Source organism: Lytechinus pictus, chromosome 14 (genome assembly GCF_037042905.1).
Source record: "Lytechinus pictus isolate F3 Inbred chromosome 14, Lp3.0, whole genome shotgun sequence".
NCBI classification, from domain to species: Eukaryota; Metazoa; Echinodermata; class Echinoidea; order Temnopleuroida; family Toxopneustidae; genus Lytechinus; species Lytechinus pictus.
Genome location: NC_087258.1, coordinates 398264 through 418868, shown reverse-complemented (window position 1 = coordinate 418868; position 20605 = coordinate 398264). Strand labels below are relative to the sequence as shown.

General features: G+C 34.6%; 1 protein-coding gene across 1 annotated transcript in view; it reads left to right on the top strand.

Moving 5' to 3' along the window:
* The window catches only part of LOC129276812 (actin filament-associated protein 1-like 2), a 67047-nt gene extending 46856 nt beyond the window's left edge, over nt 1-20191 (top strand). Inside the window, exons 16-22 of the mRNA XM_064109655.1 lie at nt 1284-1469; nt 8620-8926; nt 9493-9616; nt 14220-14370; nt 15328-15345; nt 19429-19539; nt 20087-20191. Coding sequence (XP_063965725.1) covers nt 1284-1469; nt 8620-8926; nt 9493-9616; nt 14220-14370; nt 15328-15345; nt 19429-19539; nt 20087-20107 — 918 coding nt within the window. The 3' untranslated portion in view covers nt 20108-20191. The remainder of the gene's footprint in view (nt 1-1283; nt 1470-8619; nt 8927-9492; nt 9617-14219; nt 14371-15327; nt 15346-19428; nt 19540-20086) is intronic.
* Nucleotides 20192-20605: the final 414 nt, after the last annotated feature.

Below are 20605 nucleotides of genomic sequence, written 5' to 3'. Positions count from 1 at the left end.
TGTCATCATAACTTAGAAATTATATGGACCTAGTTCATGAAACTCGGACATAAGTTTATTTAAGTAATACTAAATATTTTGCTTAAGTTTCAGGTCACATGACCAAGGTCAAAGGTCACTTAGGGTCAATGAACTTTGACCATGTTGGGGGAATCAATATTGAGATCATAACAAAGGCTAAGTTATTGAAATGTTGTCATAACTTGGAACGTATATGAACAAAGTTTATGAAACGTAGACATAAGGGTAATAGTGTATCACAAAACATCTTGCCAGAGTTTCAGGTCACATGACCAAGGTCAAAGGTCACTTAGGGTCAACGAACTTTGACCATTTTGGGGGTATTTGTAGAATTGTCATAACTTTGAAAATTTATGGATCTAGTTCATGAAACTCAGGAATGAGATTAATTAAGTATCCCTGAACATCCTGTGCAGGTTTCAGGTCACATGATCAAGGTCAAAGGCGTCAACGAACTTTGATAATGTTGGGGGTATTTGTAGAATTGTCAACTTTAAAAGTTTATGGATCTAGTTCATGAAACTTTGACATAAGAGTAACCATGTATCCCTGAATATCCTGTGGGCCTTTCAGGTCACATGACCCAAATCAAAGGTCATTTAAGGCCGTGTTGGGGGTATTTGTTGAATTGGCATCATAACTTAGAAAGTTTATGGATCTGCACATGTTGTTCATGAAACATAGACATAAGGGTAATTAAGTACAGTATGTTTTTCACATGTTTTAGGTCACATGATCATGGTCAAGGTCATGTTGGGTCAATGGACTTAGTATTTTTATTTTTTATGAGAGTTTTCTTTGTGAATAAAAGCTGTTTTCAAAGTCAGCACTGCTGCTATATCGAATCGCGTAATGCAGGCAAGACTGCCAGAGGCATTCCACTTGTTGGGTTATATCAAGCCTTCGCTCGCCTTCGGCTGCAATTTACTCAAAGAGGTGAACCGAAATATTGATATTCTTCACATGTCATATTTATCCTTCGCTTTCCGTTCGTTGATAAAATTTGACAATAGTTACTGATCGCATGATTTGATGGAAATTGTATTTGTATTCTTTGAATTTGTGTGCATTTTGTGTATTTTTCACATTGGTCACCCTTCATCCACCTACATTCGATCATGTGTGAGGGGGCTTTTAACCATACCTCATGAAAGTATTTTCTATGGCACTGTAAATCATTGCATGTTAATCTGAATAATTTTGTTTATCGTTTGAATAAAAGAACCTGCTAACATATTTATATTCCCTATGGTCCCCTTAAGCCTGAGAATGACGTACATGTACCTGCTGTGTTTGAGGATCTTTATCTTGAGGTTTTAAACGACTCAGAAACAACAACCAAGGAATCGCCGGCAGAGGCATCTGTTGATACACTCCAAATTCCTAATACCTCTCAAGCCCCATCTTCTCCTTCTTCTGCGCAATCTCGAATAAAGAATTTCAAATTAGTAAGTCAATTTCTGAAGAGTTTATGCTGTATCAGCCTGCATCATCTACATTTATATTCTTCATACTATCACATCCTCTGTACACCTTTCTAGTATGTTTTTAATCAGCTGATGAACCTCGGAAATGTTGGTTGTTAAAACATTGCTGAGGAGAACCTATTCTGGCTTAATCAAGTTCAATTTGTTCCTCTTTGTACTTTCCTTTTAATATTGTTTTTACCTTGATAAAGGAAAGTACTAAAATGCTTCTTAATGGCATGGAATACTGCCCCCCCCCCCTTGTTTCTATCTCACTAAATCTGGACCAAAAATTTCCACTTTCCATCGCTCTTCTGTTCTACTGTTCACTCTTCATAATTCCCTCTTATATATACATGTACACACTGTACTTGGACTGTATATTATTTCTTTGTTACCAATCATAGTTTTTATCCTCTTGGAAATTGTCTCTCTATTTAATCTCCTGATGTGCATAGTATTGCTTCACTTGTCTTCACTTTCAATTCATTTCATTTAGCGATCAGTCATGAAGTCAGTTAGATTTAAACTGGTAAGGGTCCATGCTCTATGTCATCGCTGACACACTACACACAGAAATTCAAATACCACCAGTCCATACTCTATGTCATCACTGACACATTACACACAGGAATTCAAATACCACCAGTCCATGCTCTATGTCATCGCTGACACACTACACACAGGAATTCAAATACCACCAGTCCATGCTCTATGTCATCGATGACACACTACACACAGGAATTCAAATACCACCAGTCCATGCTCTATGTCATCACTGACACACTACACACAGGAATTCAAATACCACCAGTCCATGCTCTATGTCATCACTGACACACTACACACAGGAATTCAAATGCCACCAGTCCATACTCTATGTCATTGCTGACACACTACACACAGGAATTCAAATGCCACCATTCTATATTTCTTGTCATCGCTGACACACTACACACAGGAATTCAAATGCCACCAGTCCATACTCTATGTCATTGCTGACACACCACACACAGGAATTCAAATACCACCAGTCCATGCTCTATGCCATCGCTGGCACACTACACACAGGAATTCAAATACCACCATTCTATATTTTTTGTAATCGCTGACACGCTACACACAGAAATTCAAATGCCACCAGTCCATGCTCTATGTCATCGCTGACACACTACACACAGGAATTCAAATACCACCATTCTATATTTTTTGTAATCGCTGACACGCTACACACAGAAATTCAAATGCCACCAGTCCATACTCTATGTCATCGCTGACACACTACACACAGGAATTCAAATACCACCAGTCCATGCTCTATGTCATCGCTGACACACTACACACAGGAATTCAAATACCACCATTCTATATTTTTTGTAATCGCTGACACGCTACACACAGGAATTCAAATGCCACCAGTCCATACTCTATGTCATTGCTGACACACCACACACAGGAATTCAAATACCACCAGTCCATGCTCTATGCCATCGCTGGCACACTACACACAGGAATTCAAATACCACCATTCTATATTTTTTGTAATCGCTGACACGCTACACACAGAAATTCAAATACCACCAGTCCATGCTCTATGTCATCGCTGACACACTACACACAGGAATTCAAATACCACCATTCTATATTTTTTGTAATCGCTGACATGCTACACACAGAAATTCAAATACCACCAGTCCATGCTCTATGTCATCGCTGACACACAGAAATTCAAATACCACCAGTCCATGCTCTATGTCATCGCTGACACACAGGAATTCAAATACCACCAGTCCATACTCTATGTCATCGATGACACACTACACACAGGAATTCAAATACCACCAGTCCATGCTCTATGTCATCGATGACACACTACACACAGGAATTCAAATACCACCAGTCCATGCTCTATGTCATCGATGACACACTACACACAGGAATTCAAATACCACCAGTCCATGCTATATGTCAGGGGTTCTCAAACTACGGCCCGAGGGCGGGATCCGGCCTGGGAGACTGCTGTTTTTTTAATCACTTTTAAGTCACAATATGAAACATTGCTCAATATTATTACATTGTGTATCCATGAAACTGTAATAAAAGTAATGGCAGTCAAATTAATTTGACTTTTAAACAAAGTTTAGTGGAGTCTTTTCTGTCAGTTCTACATTCTTATTAGATGACCAGCACGACGCTACATTAAAAAAAGTAGTTTCACGTCAAACGTTGATAACACGTTGCATAATTTGAAAACACATGCACACACATTCCAACACACGATCAATTTGGTTAAAACGTAAGCTTAATAGGCGGTTCAGTTCTGCAGATTTTCTCAGGGGAACATTAGTCATCATTAATTGTTAGCCAAGTCAAGATGGCATCAAATTCTGCAAAGAAAAGAATGGTGGATGCTGAAAATTGTGTTTTTCATGAAGAATGGACAGGCAAGTATGCATTCATTTTGCCGCAATCGAGCACAAGGCAAATGTGTTGGCCAATCTACTTTAACTACAAAAAATATTGATAGGCCTACTACAAAACTGTCTCTTCAATTCTAGCTATGTGTTAAAATTGACATAGGTACAATCAACATTCCTTTTAACAAAATACTACAATTTTGTTATTACTATTGACTCTCGCTGTATTTTGAATTCTTTTCTAATTTTGCCTGTGTTCCATTTGAAACTGTTATAAATTTGTTGGATTAAATTCTCCCAAAATAAGGGCCAGATTGCACCGGAGAGCATCTAGGACCCCGGCCGCAGGGTTCTTCTTGCACATTTTTTTCTAAGAATCCACTTCACCCTGGCCTTTTGAGGTTTATTTTGAGTCTCATCTGGCCCTTCAAAGAAAAAGTTTGAGAACCCCCTGCTCTTTGTCATCGCTGACGCACCACTCACAGAAATTCAAATCACCTGCAGATCACACAAGTTTTAATAACTGTGATAACATTGTTTTATTAATTGCTAACTAGAAGATCCCAATATAAGTCTATTGGGGAAATACCAAATACAGTAGTCAACGGGTTAAATATTGATGAATTGCTGCTTATTGCATCATCTCATTTGAACAAGCACAATCTACTCACAGTCATACTATGCACTATGTCTTATGAGTTACAGTCAGCTATACATCTTATACCATTGCATACTATGCTCAAGAAACCTCTTGCTAGAGTCGATGGACTATCTGTGTATATAACAAAATCTATTCGCAATAAGCAGTGGGTAAAATAGAATATTCTGAGGGTTTAAAGTAGCTTTGCTTTATAAAACACACAGCCCAAAACAAAGAAGGTATAAGAATAAAATGAGTGTACAGTGATTATCTTATACCAACTTATATGGCATTCCCTGATTTACGTGTGTATGAGGACTAAGATTTATATTCTTATACTTAATATTCAAGTTTGACTAATACAATTGTGTGACTTGATCCATCTGTGAGCTCAACTTCTGCAAAATATTGACATGGACAAATTGATTTTTGCAATTATTTTCCTTGTGCACATTGAAGTCACCTAATGTTTTGACTTATGTGAGGTAACTTTATACAAATATTTTACTTATGCAAGGTCGTAAAATGCGATATTTAGACTACTGCAAATTTCTTCATGCAAATCAAATGACTATATGAAAGACTTACATGATATTTATGCATTTGTTTTACCTACATTATGTCAGATTAACTTACAAATGCAATTTGTTTACCCATGCAAGATAAACTAAATGCAGTAGTTCTTATTTCAAATCAACTTATAAATGCATTAGTATTCTTTTAGCCTGATGTTGAATATTCCCTTTGAATCTTGTATTGACAACTCAGACCTCTATCTATCTATTTCATTAATATGCTTGCATTTAATCTGTCTCCTTTTCTCAGACATTGAAGATTTGTAAGCTAATTGCCTAAAATCTGTTTCATGTGATTATGTCCCATACTTCCATTTCCCATTTTCAATATTCATTTAGGTATCGTCACACAAGTCACTTCACTGCTTTGCCACATGTACATCTATGGTTTCACATTTTCTTTTCTCTACAGATATAAATTGTATTATTGGTAGGTATAAGTTGCTGAGAATTGATTCTGCTAAAAGTGACGGCTTAACATGGCTCTGGAGGGGGTTTCACAAAGATTCAAGTTTGACTAAAATTTACAAATAACATAAAATTATTAATTGCGAAAACCCTTGCTTTACTGATCAAAATGCCAAAATTTTAAACAACAACAATGATAGTTTTGGTCACATCTGGCAGACAATTCTTATATGAAATATATACTCATACCTCATATTAATTATTTTATTTTCAATATTCTTGTCTAAGAAGCATACATGCTATACATATATTTTCTTTTCAGCTTTAGCACTCAACCCCTCATGTACTTTCAAATTATCTCATGACACTATTGGTTCATAAATCATTAATGCAAGTAGAACATATCTAACCTTCATGATACTTCTGCTTTTGGCCAGGTAAGTAATATTTTTGTCATTGTTGATATTCCAGGGTTAAACATGGATAATTGTGACTCTAGGACCTTGATTTCTCTCACTTCCTCTATGATTAATCAATTGTCAATGAGTGTGTATTCATTTTTTTGGGGGGGATGTTGAAAGTTCAGAAAATTTGCTATGAAGGTTGTTATGCTTCATTGGTGTTTGTTTTAAAGGGAGCACACACTGACCAACACTGTTTTTCCATCATTGACTATGTGTTATGAATTTTCGTCTTAAACATACATATGCAATACCTTTTTTACCTTTTTACAAATACAAATATTTTTGTAAGTAGCCTATGATTTTATTTGCCATAGAGAAAACAAAATGTTTTAGAGATAAGAAACTTGCTTTGCTACTCAATACCACAATGATGGTGGTATGACTATGTCACCATTCAATTAGACCTATATACTGCTAAAAATGTTGCATTATGGCTAAGGAACCTGGCCAGATTTAAATAGTTGAAGACTTTAGGTGGTGCTGTTCTGTGGAAAATTGGTAAATGTGATGAGTGCAATTAGATGATTGGGAGAGACAGGGGAGGAGATGTGTGTGAATCTGAGTATAAGAAGAAACTGAGAATGGAGACAGAGAGAGAGAGAGAGGGGGGGGGGAGAAAAAAAGAAATAGAACGATACAAAAAACGTTTTTTGAGGCTTTTGATTATGACCTATATCACAAGGAATTAGTATGTTACATACTCTTCATTAAAGTGAATACAACAGTGCTATCTGTTCTGATTTATCTCTTACAATTGTCTCTTTTCCAGCTATTCTCTGATTATATTTGCTTGGTATCCTATTCTTGTCATTTACCCTCTTGAAATATCCAAACCAATTTTAAAAATCATATCATTCATCACATTTGATGAATCATTGACATTTGTATTCAAACAAAGTTGTAGTTGTGATTGATTATCTATTCCATTGCTGCTTTTACATGATATTATGATGTGTGTACTGTTATCCTACCACATGTTTGTATTAATCCATCAATTAACCTTTAATGTATATTACATTATTCATATGTCATATTATTGGTCCTGATAGACGAAGGTTTGAAATGAATCACAAAATGATAATGACGAAAATTGTTGTTCTTTGGAATGTGTAATTGATTCCAAATCTTTGTGATGCAGACCCTCATTTCTGCCATCTAATGTTCATATATTTTGTGGCATGATCTTTCAATATTAATTCATTCAGTAATATCCTATGTGTTTTGTACATGTACTTCTGATTTAAAATCTTCTGCTTGTATTCTGAAGTTTTGATGAACAATGTTTACGTTTGTGCAAAAATTTCAGAAAGTAGAACATGTCCAAACATTTCAAAATGTATAATTTGTATGTTTTACTGGCCTCCTTATAATCAAAACAGTTTCAGTGGTGGAGCAAAATGTGACAATTCCCCAGAAAGTTATTATTTTTTAGATTTTCAAATGTATCTCTACATTAATAGGAGTCACATTTTGCTGCCCATAGTTAAAGTTAAGCCCCAAATTTAGATCTGTGTTTAAGTTAAAACAAGAGTTCAGAATATAGGCCCTTGTCTTAGCATGGAATTTTCATTGTTTTGATCAACTCTTATTTTATGCTAACATTCTTTTAATGCAAATCACTAACATTTCATTAAGCTTTTGATTTTTCATTCTTCAACATTGCATGAATAAAACAAGCACCTGTATGTTGTATCATATATTTGAAAGTCTAACATTCCTTATCAGTGCTAAATATTGAGAAATGTAATGATGACATATGAACTAATGTGTGATTTATCATGATTTTTATAGTAGCAATAGCACTTGAAATTAAATGCTTGAGTGCACTAATACAAGAAAGAAAATGTCGCATAATGCACCTTACAAACAGAAGAACATAAATAAATGTGATTGTTCGTTTGTTTTATAAAGTTGATATAATATTATTGAAAAGTTAATGAAACTCAGAATTGCTGCGTTTATAAAGGCAGTAATAATTTTGAAACTTTTCTGGTTCTGGGGTAAGTGCAAATGATAATGCTTCATTGTTAATAATTAAAAATACTTGTATATGATTAAGGAATATTTTAAATGCCAACCATAATTTTGAGAAAGGAATGTAGTATAAACATATTTAAAGAAAGATCGCCTATATTTCTTTTGAAAGAATTGGTTCCTTTTCAAGACCTTGCCAAAGGTTAGCCAACATAGCAAACTACATTACAAAGTACAGGGAATAGAAATCAGGACAGATTTGTCTTATTGACTCGTCAAAATCAAGTCTTCAGGGTTGAATTCTAGGTCATTTCCAAAATGCTCCCTCCGTGGAAATTTTCAAATCTTCACTTAAAACTCACCTTTTCTCATAACTTGTTTTCTTTTTTAATGGATTGACTATATTATTATAATCTGCCAACCTGTGCGCTTTGAAACACCAGTATAAAGCGTCCTTCAAATGTTATTATTTATTTATTTATTATTTTACTGGTCATTCACCTGACCAGTAAAAATTAGATTGAAATCTGAATTTTGATTACTAAAGTGTACATTCTGTGAAAAAATGTATATATATTCATCATAATAATGTATTTGAGAGTAGATTGAGCTGTATCTCATTTTACTATTCCATGTCATTGATTCCTTTATCAGAATTTCAAAGTCAAGAAGGACAAGGAAAAGGAGGTGATTAGCCCAACGGAACCTGTTCCTGGGGAGAAGAAAGAGACAGAGAAGGAGAGGAAACAGAGGGAGAAACGGGAAAAGAAAGAGAAGAAAGAGAAAGAGAAGAAGGAGAAAAAGAAGAAGAAAGAGAAGGAAGAAGTGGAGGAGGTAGCATCTACTCCAACAACTCCATCAACTCCAGTGTCAACTCCATCTCTTCCATCAACTCTTGAGACACCGGAGAAGATAGGAGAAGTTAAGAAACCATCTCCTGCTCTTCAGAGGAAACCATCAGGTAAGTTATATCCTGTTTTATAAAAGAATTATATGTACAGTGTAGTAGATGAGTCAATTTTCTGAATTTAAGACTAAAAGAAGATAACAGTTTTCTTACTGCAATCAGTAGGCCTATAGGGTGGTTGATGAGACATTAATGTCAGCAAACCATGATTTCACTGGTCACCACTGTCATTTTAGATCAAGCTATATTGTTTCCATTAAGATACATTTGTGAATCAAGGATTACAAGCTGGAGAGCAAGTAAAATGAAAATTGAATTTACTTAATCATGTTGGATTATGTGAATTAACTTTGCTAGCAAAAAGTGACCCGTTACTTGTCAGATACCATACTTTTTTTGGTATTCCCTCAACAACAACTGCATTTACTACCTGAACCATTCGGGAAATTTTTTTCTTCATTTATATTAGTCATTTCATGCCTGGGATTCAGTTCAAATTCATGTTGAGATTGTTACCACATCTGGTATTTACAAATATTGCCCTGTGACTTGTAATGTGTTTTGATCTCACTGGTAAGGTATTAGATATCAATCTGACAAAATGTATTATTTGTTTAAAGCCCCAGTGAATAAATTCAAGGATTCTAGCATGAGTCACCTATTACTGAAGGATAAATTGATGCAGGATAGAAAGGAATTGGAGATGCAGCAGAAAGAACTTAAGACAAAGATAGCAGACCTGAGGTAAGCCTGAAAAACAACACCACTCTTAACCCTATCTAGGCTGGGGGGAGGGGGCTTCAGAGACCCCTCCCCTTCAACGATTTATGCAATATTTTCGTTGCACAAAATTTTTTGACCAGGCTGCTCAGTGACTTTTTACTTTCAAGTCTTGCACATCTTTTGAGACCAAATTTGCGACGACCGGGAGCCGCTCCAAAATTACACAACATTTTGTAAGTACATCGCAACATTTTGTAAGTTCATGTCAGACCAAAAATTGCTCAAAAACGTGATTTCGTGTACAAAGTCAATGCGAATTGTGTTTTCAACTCATAATCATAATTGTATGATTATTTTCAGTTTTGCTGGTCTAAATGTATTTATTTTGTGTTTATGATCTCAAAAGAATCCCCAACAGAGTTCATTTAAAAACAATAAAAAACAAAAGGTCCAAAAAACAAATACATAAGAAATTGCAATAAACAATAAAAAACATAAGAAATTGTTGTGATATCGCAATTTTATCATGTTCATTTGCTGAGAACACCACAAAGAGTTTCTTCACCAAAAATTAGAACATTTGGAGCTTTATTTAGGGAATTAGAGGACAAAGTATGATTTTGCATACTAATCATGCATAAATTAGCATAATTAATAAATAGCCATTTGCATGAAATAAATTAATTCAGAATTTTGTAGAGTATGTTTCAGGCAAGCTGCGTGCCAATTTTTGGCATGATCGCGCGATCAACGGCCAAGATCTCAAGGGGGGGCCTGGGAGCCCCCCCCCCCCTCCAGCCATATGATCTCCCAAAATACCCGGCCTAGATACATGTAGGGTTTACATGTAAAAAGTCAAATGTCGGGGATCAAATAATGCTTGCAAATTCAATAGGGCTGAAATATGACTTGTATATTGAGAGATAAGTGCATTTTTATGAGGCAAGAAAAGGATATGCCAAGGATATTTATGTCAAAATAAATGGCAAAGTCAAACAGTCCTGCCTACACATTATAGGCTGTGAAAGATTGCCAATCCAGTGCAGGGTTTACAGTCAGTCTGCAAGCCCCTGTGTTAATGAGCAAATGAGCAAGATTTATCCAAGTCCTCTCGTGGCTGAATTCATGTCCCTGCAAAATCTCGTGAATTGTGAGACTTTCTTTCTCAAAGAATTTAACCACTTTCTCCTTGAGTAATATTGATTATTTTTGTACCATGGGCAAGAGTAAATGTTACCCTTTTATATTGGTCATTTCTTTTGAATGAAATATTTTGATAAATAAGTGAATTTTTTACCTGAAAAGATGCATCAAACACAATTTTCTTCCTCTGTTTTCACTTGCAAATTGTGCAACATTTTGTGTTTTAGGCACCAACATTATTTATATCATCAGAAAGCTCAAACTCTATACTTTCTTACAATGTCACTCTTGATATGTGGCATCTTTTAGATGGGTCAGCAGCCAGTTATATCCATCAAGATGCAAGACAAGATTTCTGAAATTTCTGAGTAACATAAAATCCTGAGTTCTGATTGGCTGAATACTGTTTTCAAAACAAACAGGCGCGGGTAATTTGAAGAGATTACCACATGGTGAGTGTGACCTTGCAGAGGCCCAGTGTGGGGAACATTGGAATTTGCGTGGGTGTGTGGTCTATGACCAATCAGAGCGCAGTATTCTTGTTTTTGAGCTGCAAAATGTACTTGGCCCATGAAAAGCTGGCTGCTGACCCATCTAAAATACATCTTCTTATAAAAATTATATCATATTAAAGCTTAGATCTTGAGCTTTATCATGATTTAAAAATCATTTGTGCCTAAACAGAAATTAAGTGTGAAAACAAAAACTTTTGTTGCATGAAAAAAAATATTTTGTTTCATGTTTTAGATCAAAAGTTTTTCCTATATTACAACATTCTTTTAAAAATCCAAACACATGACCTAAAAGAATGATTCTTCTTCTTTACAAAGATACCAAAAACATGAAATTTTGTCAATATTTAGAGCAGCAATGGCCGAATAAAAAGAGGTGTTTTGGTTCGCACCAAGCTCATTAACTATGCAAAAACCCTCTTGTCATGAATATCACTTGGATAAAAGAAGCTACTTTTTCAGGGCTTGCGGACTGACTGTTTAAAAGCATCAATAAATTTGATTTGATTTGATTTGATTTGATTTGATTTTATTCACCAACGATAACAACATATTTACAGATGTTTACATATTACATTATTATGTCATGCATATAAATATTACAGAAATGAAACATACATGTATATGTTAAGAGCTGATAAAAGGGACCAGAAAATAGCACAAGTGCTAGTCGAGCCTGGCCCCTACACATATTAGTAATATAGGCGAATATTGAACTTTAAAGTATGTTTTTTTTTTAAAACACAACAAAAACAACAACTACAAAAAAACAAAATAAAATTATGAGTGTAACATTTTATGTTATATACAGAGCAATATGATAAGTTATTGATTTAATAAATGATTTTGTAATGAATTCCTGAAATCGTTTCTGGATACTTTTAGTTTGATGGCTAATGGTACATTATTCCAGTAATCACTTCCTAAGAAAGATAGAGAGAATTGTCCTTGAGTAGTCCGTAATTTTGGTAAATGTACTTGTCGACCTTCTTTTTGTCTTGTTGGGTATCTATGCTCTATTACATCGCAATAATCTACTAAAGAGTGAGGTAAGTTATTATTACCCAGGTCATACATGAAGGTACATATAGATAAATTGTGCATTTCAAATACATTTAGGATCTTTAAATTCTGAAATAATACACGTGTATGAGCTCGCCACTCACTGAATGTGATGGCATGTACTGCCATTTTTTGGGTGTAAAATATACAATTTAAGCTACTCTTGTAAGTACTCCCCCACACCTCGATTCCATAAGTTATGTGTGGCTCTATGAATGCCTTGTATAATAATACTAATGTATATTTTGGTACAAAATGTCGCAACCGAAATATAATTCCTACTCTTTTACGTATACATGAATTAACTATTCTAATATAGTTCTTCCAAGTTAGATGTTTATCTATTGTTATACCTACAAAAGTTGCTTCATTAACCTCTTCAATCTCCTCTCCGGCTATTTCCAATTTACCAGCTAGTCTAATATTTTTCCTTCTGCTACCAATCAACATGAATTTCGTTTTCATAGAGTTGATAGTAAGCTTGTTTGCAACACACCATTCTTGTATTTTATTTATGTTGATATTGACTTCATTTACATCAATTTCATCTTGTCCAGCTGGGAAGGTATGAAATAGATTAGAATCGTCTGCAAATAATCTGAAATTGAAATAATTAGAAACAGATGGTAGATCGTTTATATACAGTAAAAATAATGTAGGTCCTAGAACCGAACCTTGAGGAACACCGCATGTGATTTCCATTTTTTTAGAGACTGTCTCTTCATATTGAACAAACTGATATCTTCCTCTAAGATAGTCTTCGAACCATTTAAGCGGGAGACCGCGTATTCCATAGTGAGAGAGTTTGTTGATTAAGACATTATGATTGATCGTATCAAATCCTTTTTTGAAGTCAATGAATATCCCAAGTGTAGCTTTACTCTCATCAATTGCTTTTAAGAGAGTGTTGGACAAATTTATTAATGACAACTTAGTACTGTACTTCTTACGAAAACCATACTGGTGGTGGTAAAAAGCATTGTTTGTTTCTAAAAACTGTACTAATCGCCCGTTTGCTACTTTTTCGAAAACCTTTCCGAGCACTGGCAAAACAGATATTGGTCTATAGTTTCCAGGTTCATCTTTTGGTCCCTTTTTGTGGATAGGCGTAACTTTTGCTATTTTCATTTCATCTGGTACCCTCCCACATTCTAAAGATAAATTAAAGATATATGCCAGGACACCTGAAATGTAAACAGCACTATCTCTTAACAATCGTGCTGGTAAATTATCATGACCACAAGCTTTCTTTTCATCTAGAGTTACAAGATGATTAAAAACCTCATCCTCAGTCACAGGTTTCCAAAATAAAGAATTGTTAACTCTTGCCCCTAAGTAACGTCTATGTGACACATTTTCATTTGGCAAAGTACATGTATCTGCTAGATTCGGACCAATATTTACAAAGTAGTTATTGAATTCGTTGACAATATCATTTATAGATGTAATGAGGTTATTGTCTCCATTGACCTTTTTGATAAGCCTGTCTACTTCAACAACCCTTGAATTTTTTTCTTTCCAACCAATAATTCTTTCTGGCCTTGTGTTTGCTTGAATAATCTTAAAGCTTTTTTATCACATTTTGTTTGTTTTTAATTGATAGCTTTGTTTAGATTTTTATCAATTTGCATGTTTATGGTCTTATTATATTTTGATTTGAACCTAGCAATTGGTTCCAGTGGAGCATGCCCTCTCTATGCTGTTTGTAATAAGGTACATCATCATCATTATGAGTGTATGTGTTTCTTTACAGGGCAAAGAACCTAGGGTGTCATCTCTATGCTGTTTGTAACAATCATCATCATTATGAGTGTATGTGTTTCTTTACAGGGCAAAGAACCTAGGGTGTCATCTCTATGCTGTTTGTAACAATCATCATCATTATGAGTGTATGTGTTTCCTTACAGGGCTAAGAAGATGTCATCTTCAGATGCAATAGAGAAAGAGAAGATACAGAAAGAAATAGATGTCATGCAGAAAGATTTACGGGAGCTAAACAAGAAACATGTCCAAATCTCTGCGGAAATTGATGACGCTACTGGGAAAAAGAAAGATGCAGTAAGTTTGTGTTTCCAATTTCCATTTCTCTTTTTTTTCTCTCTCTCCCTTTCTTTCTATCTCTCCCTATCTGTCTCCCTGTCTATCTTTCTCTATTTTCTCATATAGTTTCCCTTATATGTTCCAATTGGTTTCTCACTCTCCTTTCGAAACCTGTCCTAATCTCTCTCTTTCTCTGTCCTCCTCTCTTGCTATCTTCATTTTTTGTCTCACCCACAAGCGGTGAAGGTGAGACTAAGGGATCCAAATGTCGTCCGACTGTTGTCTGTCTGTCACAAACAGTATGACACATAACTCTGCAACCGCAAGTCTCTTTTCACCCAAACTTGGATTGTAGATGTACTTAGAAGACTTGCATGTGATGCTACAATCTGAGGTCACATGGTAAGGTCAAAGGTCACTTTGAGGTCAATGTTAAAGTTTATGTGCTAAAGTCAATATTAAGTTTACGTGCAAAGCTCTTTTATGACACATAACTCTGCAACCATAAGTCACTCTTCATCCAAATTTGGGTTATGGATGTACTAAGGAGACCTGCATGTTATTTGGCAGTCGGAGGTTACATCTTAAGGTCAAAAGTCATTTTGAGGTCAACATTAAATTTGATGTGCAAGACGTATCTGTTATGACACATTACTCCTCAACCGAGAGTCAGTTTTCATACAAACTTGGGTTGTAGATGGACTTAGGAGACATGCATGTTATGCTGCAGTGTGAGGTCACATGGTAAAGTCAAAGGTCATTTTGAGGTCAACGTTTACGTGCAAGACTATCTTATGACGCGATATTTCTTGTTATGTTCACAAGTGGGCGAGACACAACATCGTTTATGCCTTGTTATTGATTTTCAATACTAAAATTGTATAAAGTTGAGCCTTGATTAACAATGCTTTACAAAGTGTTAGATTATAGTCTAAGAATTTGCTTTATTGAATTTTTTTTGTAATATCTTTATAGAGTGATTCCTCATCAGAGGTGAGTTGATTTTTTTAAAGCATAGTAGAAGCATTGTGCAAGTGTTGTTACAATTCAAACCTTCCTTTGATATTACTTTCAAGACTTTGTTTTTTTTCTTCTATTTTTGCCATGTAGCCCTTTGTCTAACATTCTACGCTCTTGTTTGTCCACGAATGTTGTAGATCTTGTTCTTTGATTGGTGTTAAAAGTATATCACTGCATCCCATTTGTATGACGATATTTCTTTACAATTTTTTTATATATTCATCCCCCCCCTTTCCCTCCTCCCCTTCTCCCCCCCCCCCCCTTCTAAATGTTGTTCTTAGCACGCTTATGTACATACATGCATAAAAAATAGAATATATGAAAGTAAATGCTCATAGAAATGTGCAGTAATGATATCTTGAAAGATGTTTTGCCATACCAATCAAGATTCTTGTTGCATGTCAATTGTGTTCAAAACACAGACCGGTAGCCAATCAGGGATGTTCTTTCACTTTTACAAAGCTTCATTAACCTCTGTGTAATTGAGCCCAGGAATCAAAAGAATAAAGTGTGTAAAAAGCTCTTTGTACTATCCAAGCAATCCCGTTTTCAAGATCAAAGCCTGATTTATCATGTTTGATAAACATCCCATGTGAATTATATACATTATGTATTTAACTATTGATTTCAATATTTTTATGCCCCCGCAGACGAAGTCTGGAGGGGGCATTAAGCGTTGCCCCTCTCCGTCCGTCCCCCCAACTTTCCGTGCAATAATTCAAAAAATATTTAATGGATTTAAAAAAAATTTGGTGTGTACACACCAAAATACAGGCTACATGTAAGTTCGAATTCGGAGTCCGCAGGTCAAAGGTCACAGCTCAATAAATATGCGAGTTGGTTTCCGTGCAATAACTAAAAAAATATTTAATGGATTTTAAAAATTGTTGTGTGTAGGTAGATGACACCAAAATACAGTCTAAGTTCGAACTTGGAGTCTGCAGGTCAAAGGTCACAGCTCATTGAATATGTGAGTTGGTTTTCGTGCAATAACTCGAAAAATATATAATTGATTTAAAAAAAAATTGTTGTGTAGGTAGATGACACCAAAATACAGTCTAGGTTCGAATTCGGAGTCCGCAGGACAAAGGTCACAGCTCATTAAATATGCAAGTTGGTTAAAAGGTCTAAATTATATTGTTTCTGCATGATATTAAGTTTAATCATATTGAATGAATTTCTGATCGCATTAAGCGGGGGCATCTGTGTCCTTTGGACACGTCAAATTTCTAGGTTTATATTTATCCTTCCCTCTTTGTCTCCCCCGTTCTAAATGCTGTTCTTAGCACGCTTATATACATACATGCATAAAAAATGAAATATATGAAAGTACATGTAAATGCTCATAGAAATGTGCAGTACTGATATAAGATGGTTTGCTAAAATGTCAATGACCAATCAGGATTCTTGTTGCATGTCAATTGTGTTCAAAACACAGACCGGTAGCCAATCAGGGATGTTCTTTCACTTTTACAAAGCTTCATAAACCTCTGTGTAATTGAGCCCAGGAATCAAAATAATAAAGTGTGTAAAAAGCTCTTTGTACTACTGTATCCAAGCAATCCCATTTTCAAGATCAAAGCCTGAATTATCATGTTTTGATAAACATCCCATGTGAATTATACATGTATTCAACTATTGATTTCAATATTCAAATCTTACACAAGTGCACTGACCATTAATGTACTTTTTATTGATTATATTCATCCAATGTGAAATTATAATTTGATAGTTGAACAGTTTCATTCCCCCTCTGGGTAATAGTATGATTTTTCCTGATAATGCCTCTGGAATACTCATCTTATACATGTTGTTATCATGTCAGAAAACTTCATTTATAAACTGGAATTTGGTCCTTAAAAAATGTATCATATCTCTTGTTATTTCACTCCTAGATTCATATTATTTTTTTATTTAGACATTTTGATAGTAGGTTTGACATGTAAATGTCTATCTCAGATTAAGATCACATCTTTTCACACAACTTACGGTTTGTCTTTTTGTATATTCTTTTATTTTATATCACAATGAAGTAATTAACTCAAACTGTAAAACAAGATCATCTTTGGATTATTTTCTTAATTGCAAGCTTTCAGATGAATGTTTCTAATCAGAAACATGCAATGAAACCAGTTGTTTAAAGGTCCTTATCTTGGAATGCATTATGCAGATAATATTATTATTACCAAACTTCTCTCACTGTTTACAGACTGGGGACACCTCACTAGTACAGGTGCAATCCAATAAATTTGATTAAAAGTAGTTCAAACTCACATTGTCAAATTAATTTATCTCAATTTCAAAAGGTGCTTCATTCAGTTCTGATGAAATTTGGTAATTGATATTGATTCAGTACAGACCTGTGTGTCTTTGAATCACAATGTCTAATAGTAGAAGTTTATGTTCATTAATGCCTGTACAATAAAGAAGTGCATAGCAACCTCTGATGTCTTTTATAGTGGCATGTGAACGATGTAATTCATTGAAAAAAATATTTCATCTTAAGCTGTATACATGTAGGAATACATTTATATAAGCTATCCACTACAAAAATTATAATCATTGTTCTACATGCAGCCCTTAACAAACTCATTTGATGTTATGTACTGTACATGTACCTTAAAACAATAACTCATCTTAAATGTCAAAATGAAACTCTTTCATTCCTATTTTTTTTCAGTTTGATAATTGTTGGGATTGTACATGTATGTTTAGTGATGATGCAACACCCTTTTTAGATTGTAAAAAATGATAAGGCCCAAAATGACATGATCTGAGGGTTTTAATAAAACTGTGGTCTATAGTTGTGGTTTACTTTGGTAAGCCAGTGTTGACAGGTATCTCTAACAGTTCAGGTTTGATTTGTCAGCTCTTTTAAAGGGGTACTTCAGGCTGAAAATAATATGCTTTGAATAGATATAGAAAAATCAGATAAGCAAAACACTGAAAATTTCAACAAATCGGACAAGGTATTACATACATGTAGTTATGACATTTTAAAGATTTTCATTATTTCAGTGAAAGAGTTCTATACATGTGGTCATGACTATTTTATGAGCGAACTGATGATATCACATCCTCACACTTGTTCTTTTGTATTTTATCATATGAAATTAGATTTATTCACATTTTGTCCTAAAAAATGGATTGACAACTGATTTAATGCATGTGATATTCATTACTGTTAACCCATATGAAATATTTGTGATTTCTTTAATAACATAAAGAAAGGGAAATGGGGACCGGGGACATGACATCGTCAGCCCACCTAATGAATATTCATAATAGCATGTTTATAACTGCTTTCACAAATTAATGCTAAACTTTACAATTCAGTGGCCCGTATTCTGAAGTCGGGTTTAATCAAAATTAAAAAAAAAAAGTTTACATTGCATATTCCTTGTGTTTGCTATTCTCTTCCAGAATTCATTAATGGTGAAGACAATTATCTTATTAATCTTTCCCAGACAGTAATTAGCTGATATTTTGAACCTCTATTGTTGGAGATTTATGTCACAAATTGGCTTTCCATAGTTTAACCACAACTATAAACCAGAGTTTAAATGAAATCTTTATTTGTCATCAGATTTTGTTGAAACTTTCAGCATTTTGCTCAGTGAATTTTAACTCTCTTTTTTCAGATGTAATAATTTTCAGCCCAAAGTACCCCTTTAACGCTCAAATCATTCATAACTGAATGGGAATGATTACTGATACAGTTCTCTTCATCATAAGACATGAGGCTAGAGCATTGTCAAGATATGAAACATAAAATGATAATGCAAGTTTGACATTTCTTGCATCCCATAATTTTAAAGCAGAGTTAGACCATGGCCTTAGTTAAACCGTACTTCAGAATGCGGGTCAATGGGGCTGAGAGAGAAAGAGAGAGTTGTGTTATGCCTCTATAGGAGGATTCATGCAATACAATCTTTACTGTGTCTTCAAGCAAGAAAAAAAGTAATTTACTGACATGAAAAAAAAAACATAGTCAAGAATGTGCATGAATAGATGATAAAAAAACTTCACTATGATTTTTGCTTTGTTTTGAAACAGAATGAAAATGGTGCAAGTGAATCCTCGCCCTTCACTAAGAAAGCATCGGTGAGATCATCTTCGCCAGGAAGAGAAAATGTTAGCAAAGGAACGGTATCAGATAGAATGAAGGTAAGATGTCTTTCATCTCAGGATTGACTATGTTTTAGACCCCTCAGGTCGATCCAGTAAGATGTGGTTAGTGGCATATATCTAGCCAGGGTAGACTTGATACTTTATTAGTTGGGCAGACCATTGTGTTGAAATGTTAGTGTGTCACACCAGATTGGATCCGTCAAGTGCTGGCAATGATCTTTGTTTAGTATTGTGGTTGTTAAGATGCATATATCTGTGGATGTGAATAAATGTGTTAAATAGTATTGTTGCAAAATAATTTAAGGACTAATCTGAAAATTCCACCTATTTTGACTGGACTTGTTTATTTTTATTTTTAAGGCATGAGGGGGGGGGGGGCTGTAATGTTATTAAAATTTATAGTCAGCTAGTAGGCTTCACTGTACACTCTGTATCATTTCTTGGAAATGAGGATTCCTCTAAGCTATTAAATTGTATTTTCTCCTGTGTGGGAGCTTGTGTCAGTGAGACATATTTTATCATATTTTTGTAATCCTTTTATTTTTTTCATCTCTAAATTATTATGTTATTCATTCTATTCCAGATGTTCTCACAAAGCAACTGATTTGATAGAAAGTTTAATGTATGTATCAGGGGAAATGACCAAGTGAGAACCCTCAGCACTTACATACGTTATTTTCAAAGGATTTCTTTACATTTCATCTTCCTGAGAGTCTTCCAAGTCTTGACGTCTAAACCTGAGTGCCTTGTGAATCTATGGACAAATAAACTTTCTACAAAGCACATCTTCAATGTCAAAGTTTAAACTGCAAGTCATCTAAGATATGTTTGGTTTCCTGACAAGTTCCATGCTACTTTTTGCCAAGGGAATCGCTTTCAGCGTGCGGATATTTCTCTAATTTTAAAGGTAAATAATTGAGAATAGAGAATGCAAGTGGTAAAATCCATAGAAAGCCAATGAACATTATTTTGAGTTACTATCTCCTTCTGTTCTACGAATACATTCCATATACTGCTGAGTGTTTGAAGGTAAATGAGGTTCAGAAACTGTAAGATAGAATCTTTGAACAAACAAAATCATCATGGCACTTTAATTGTTAAC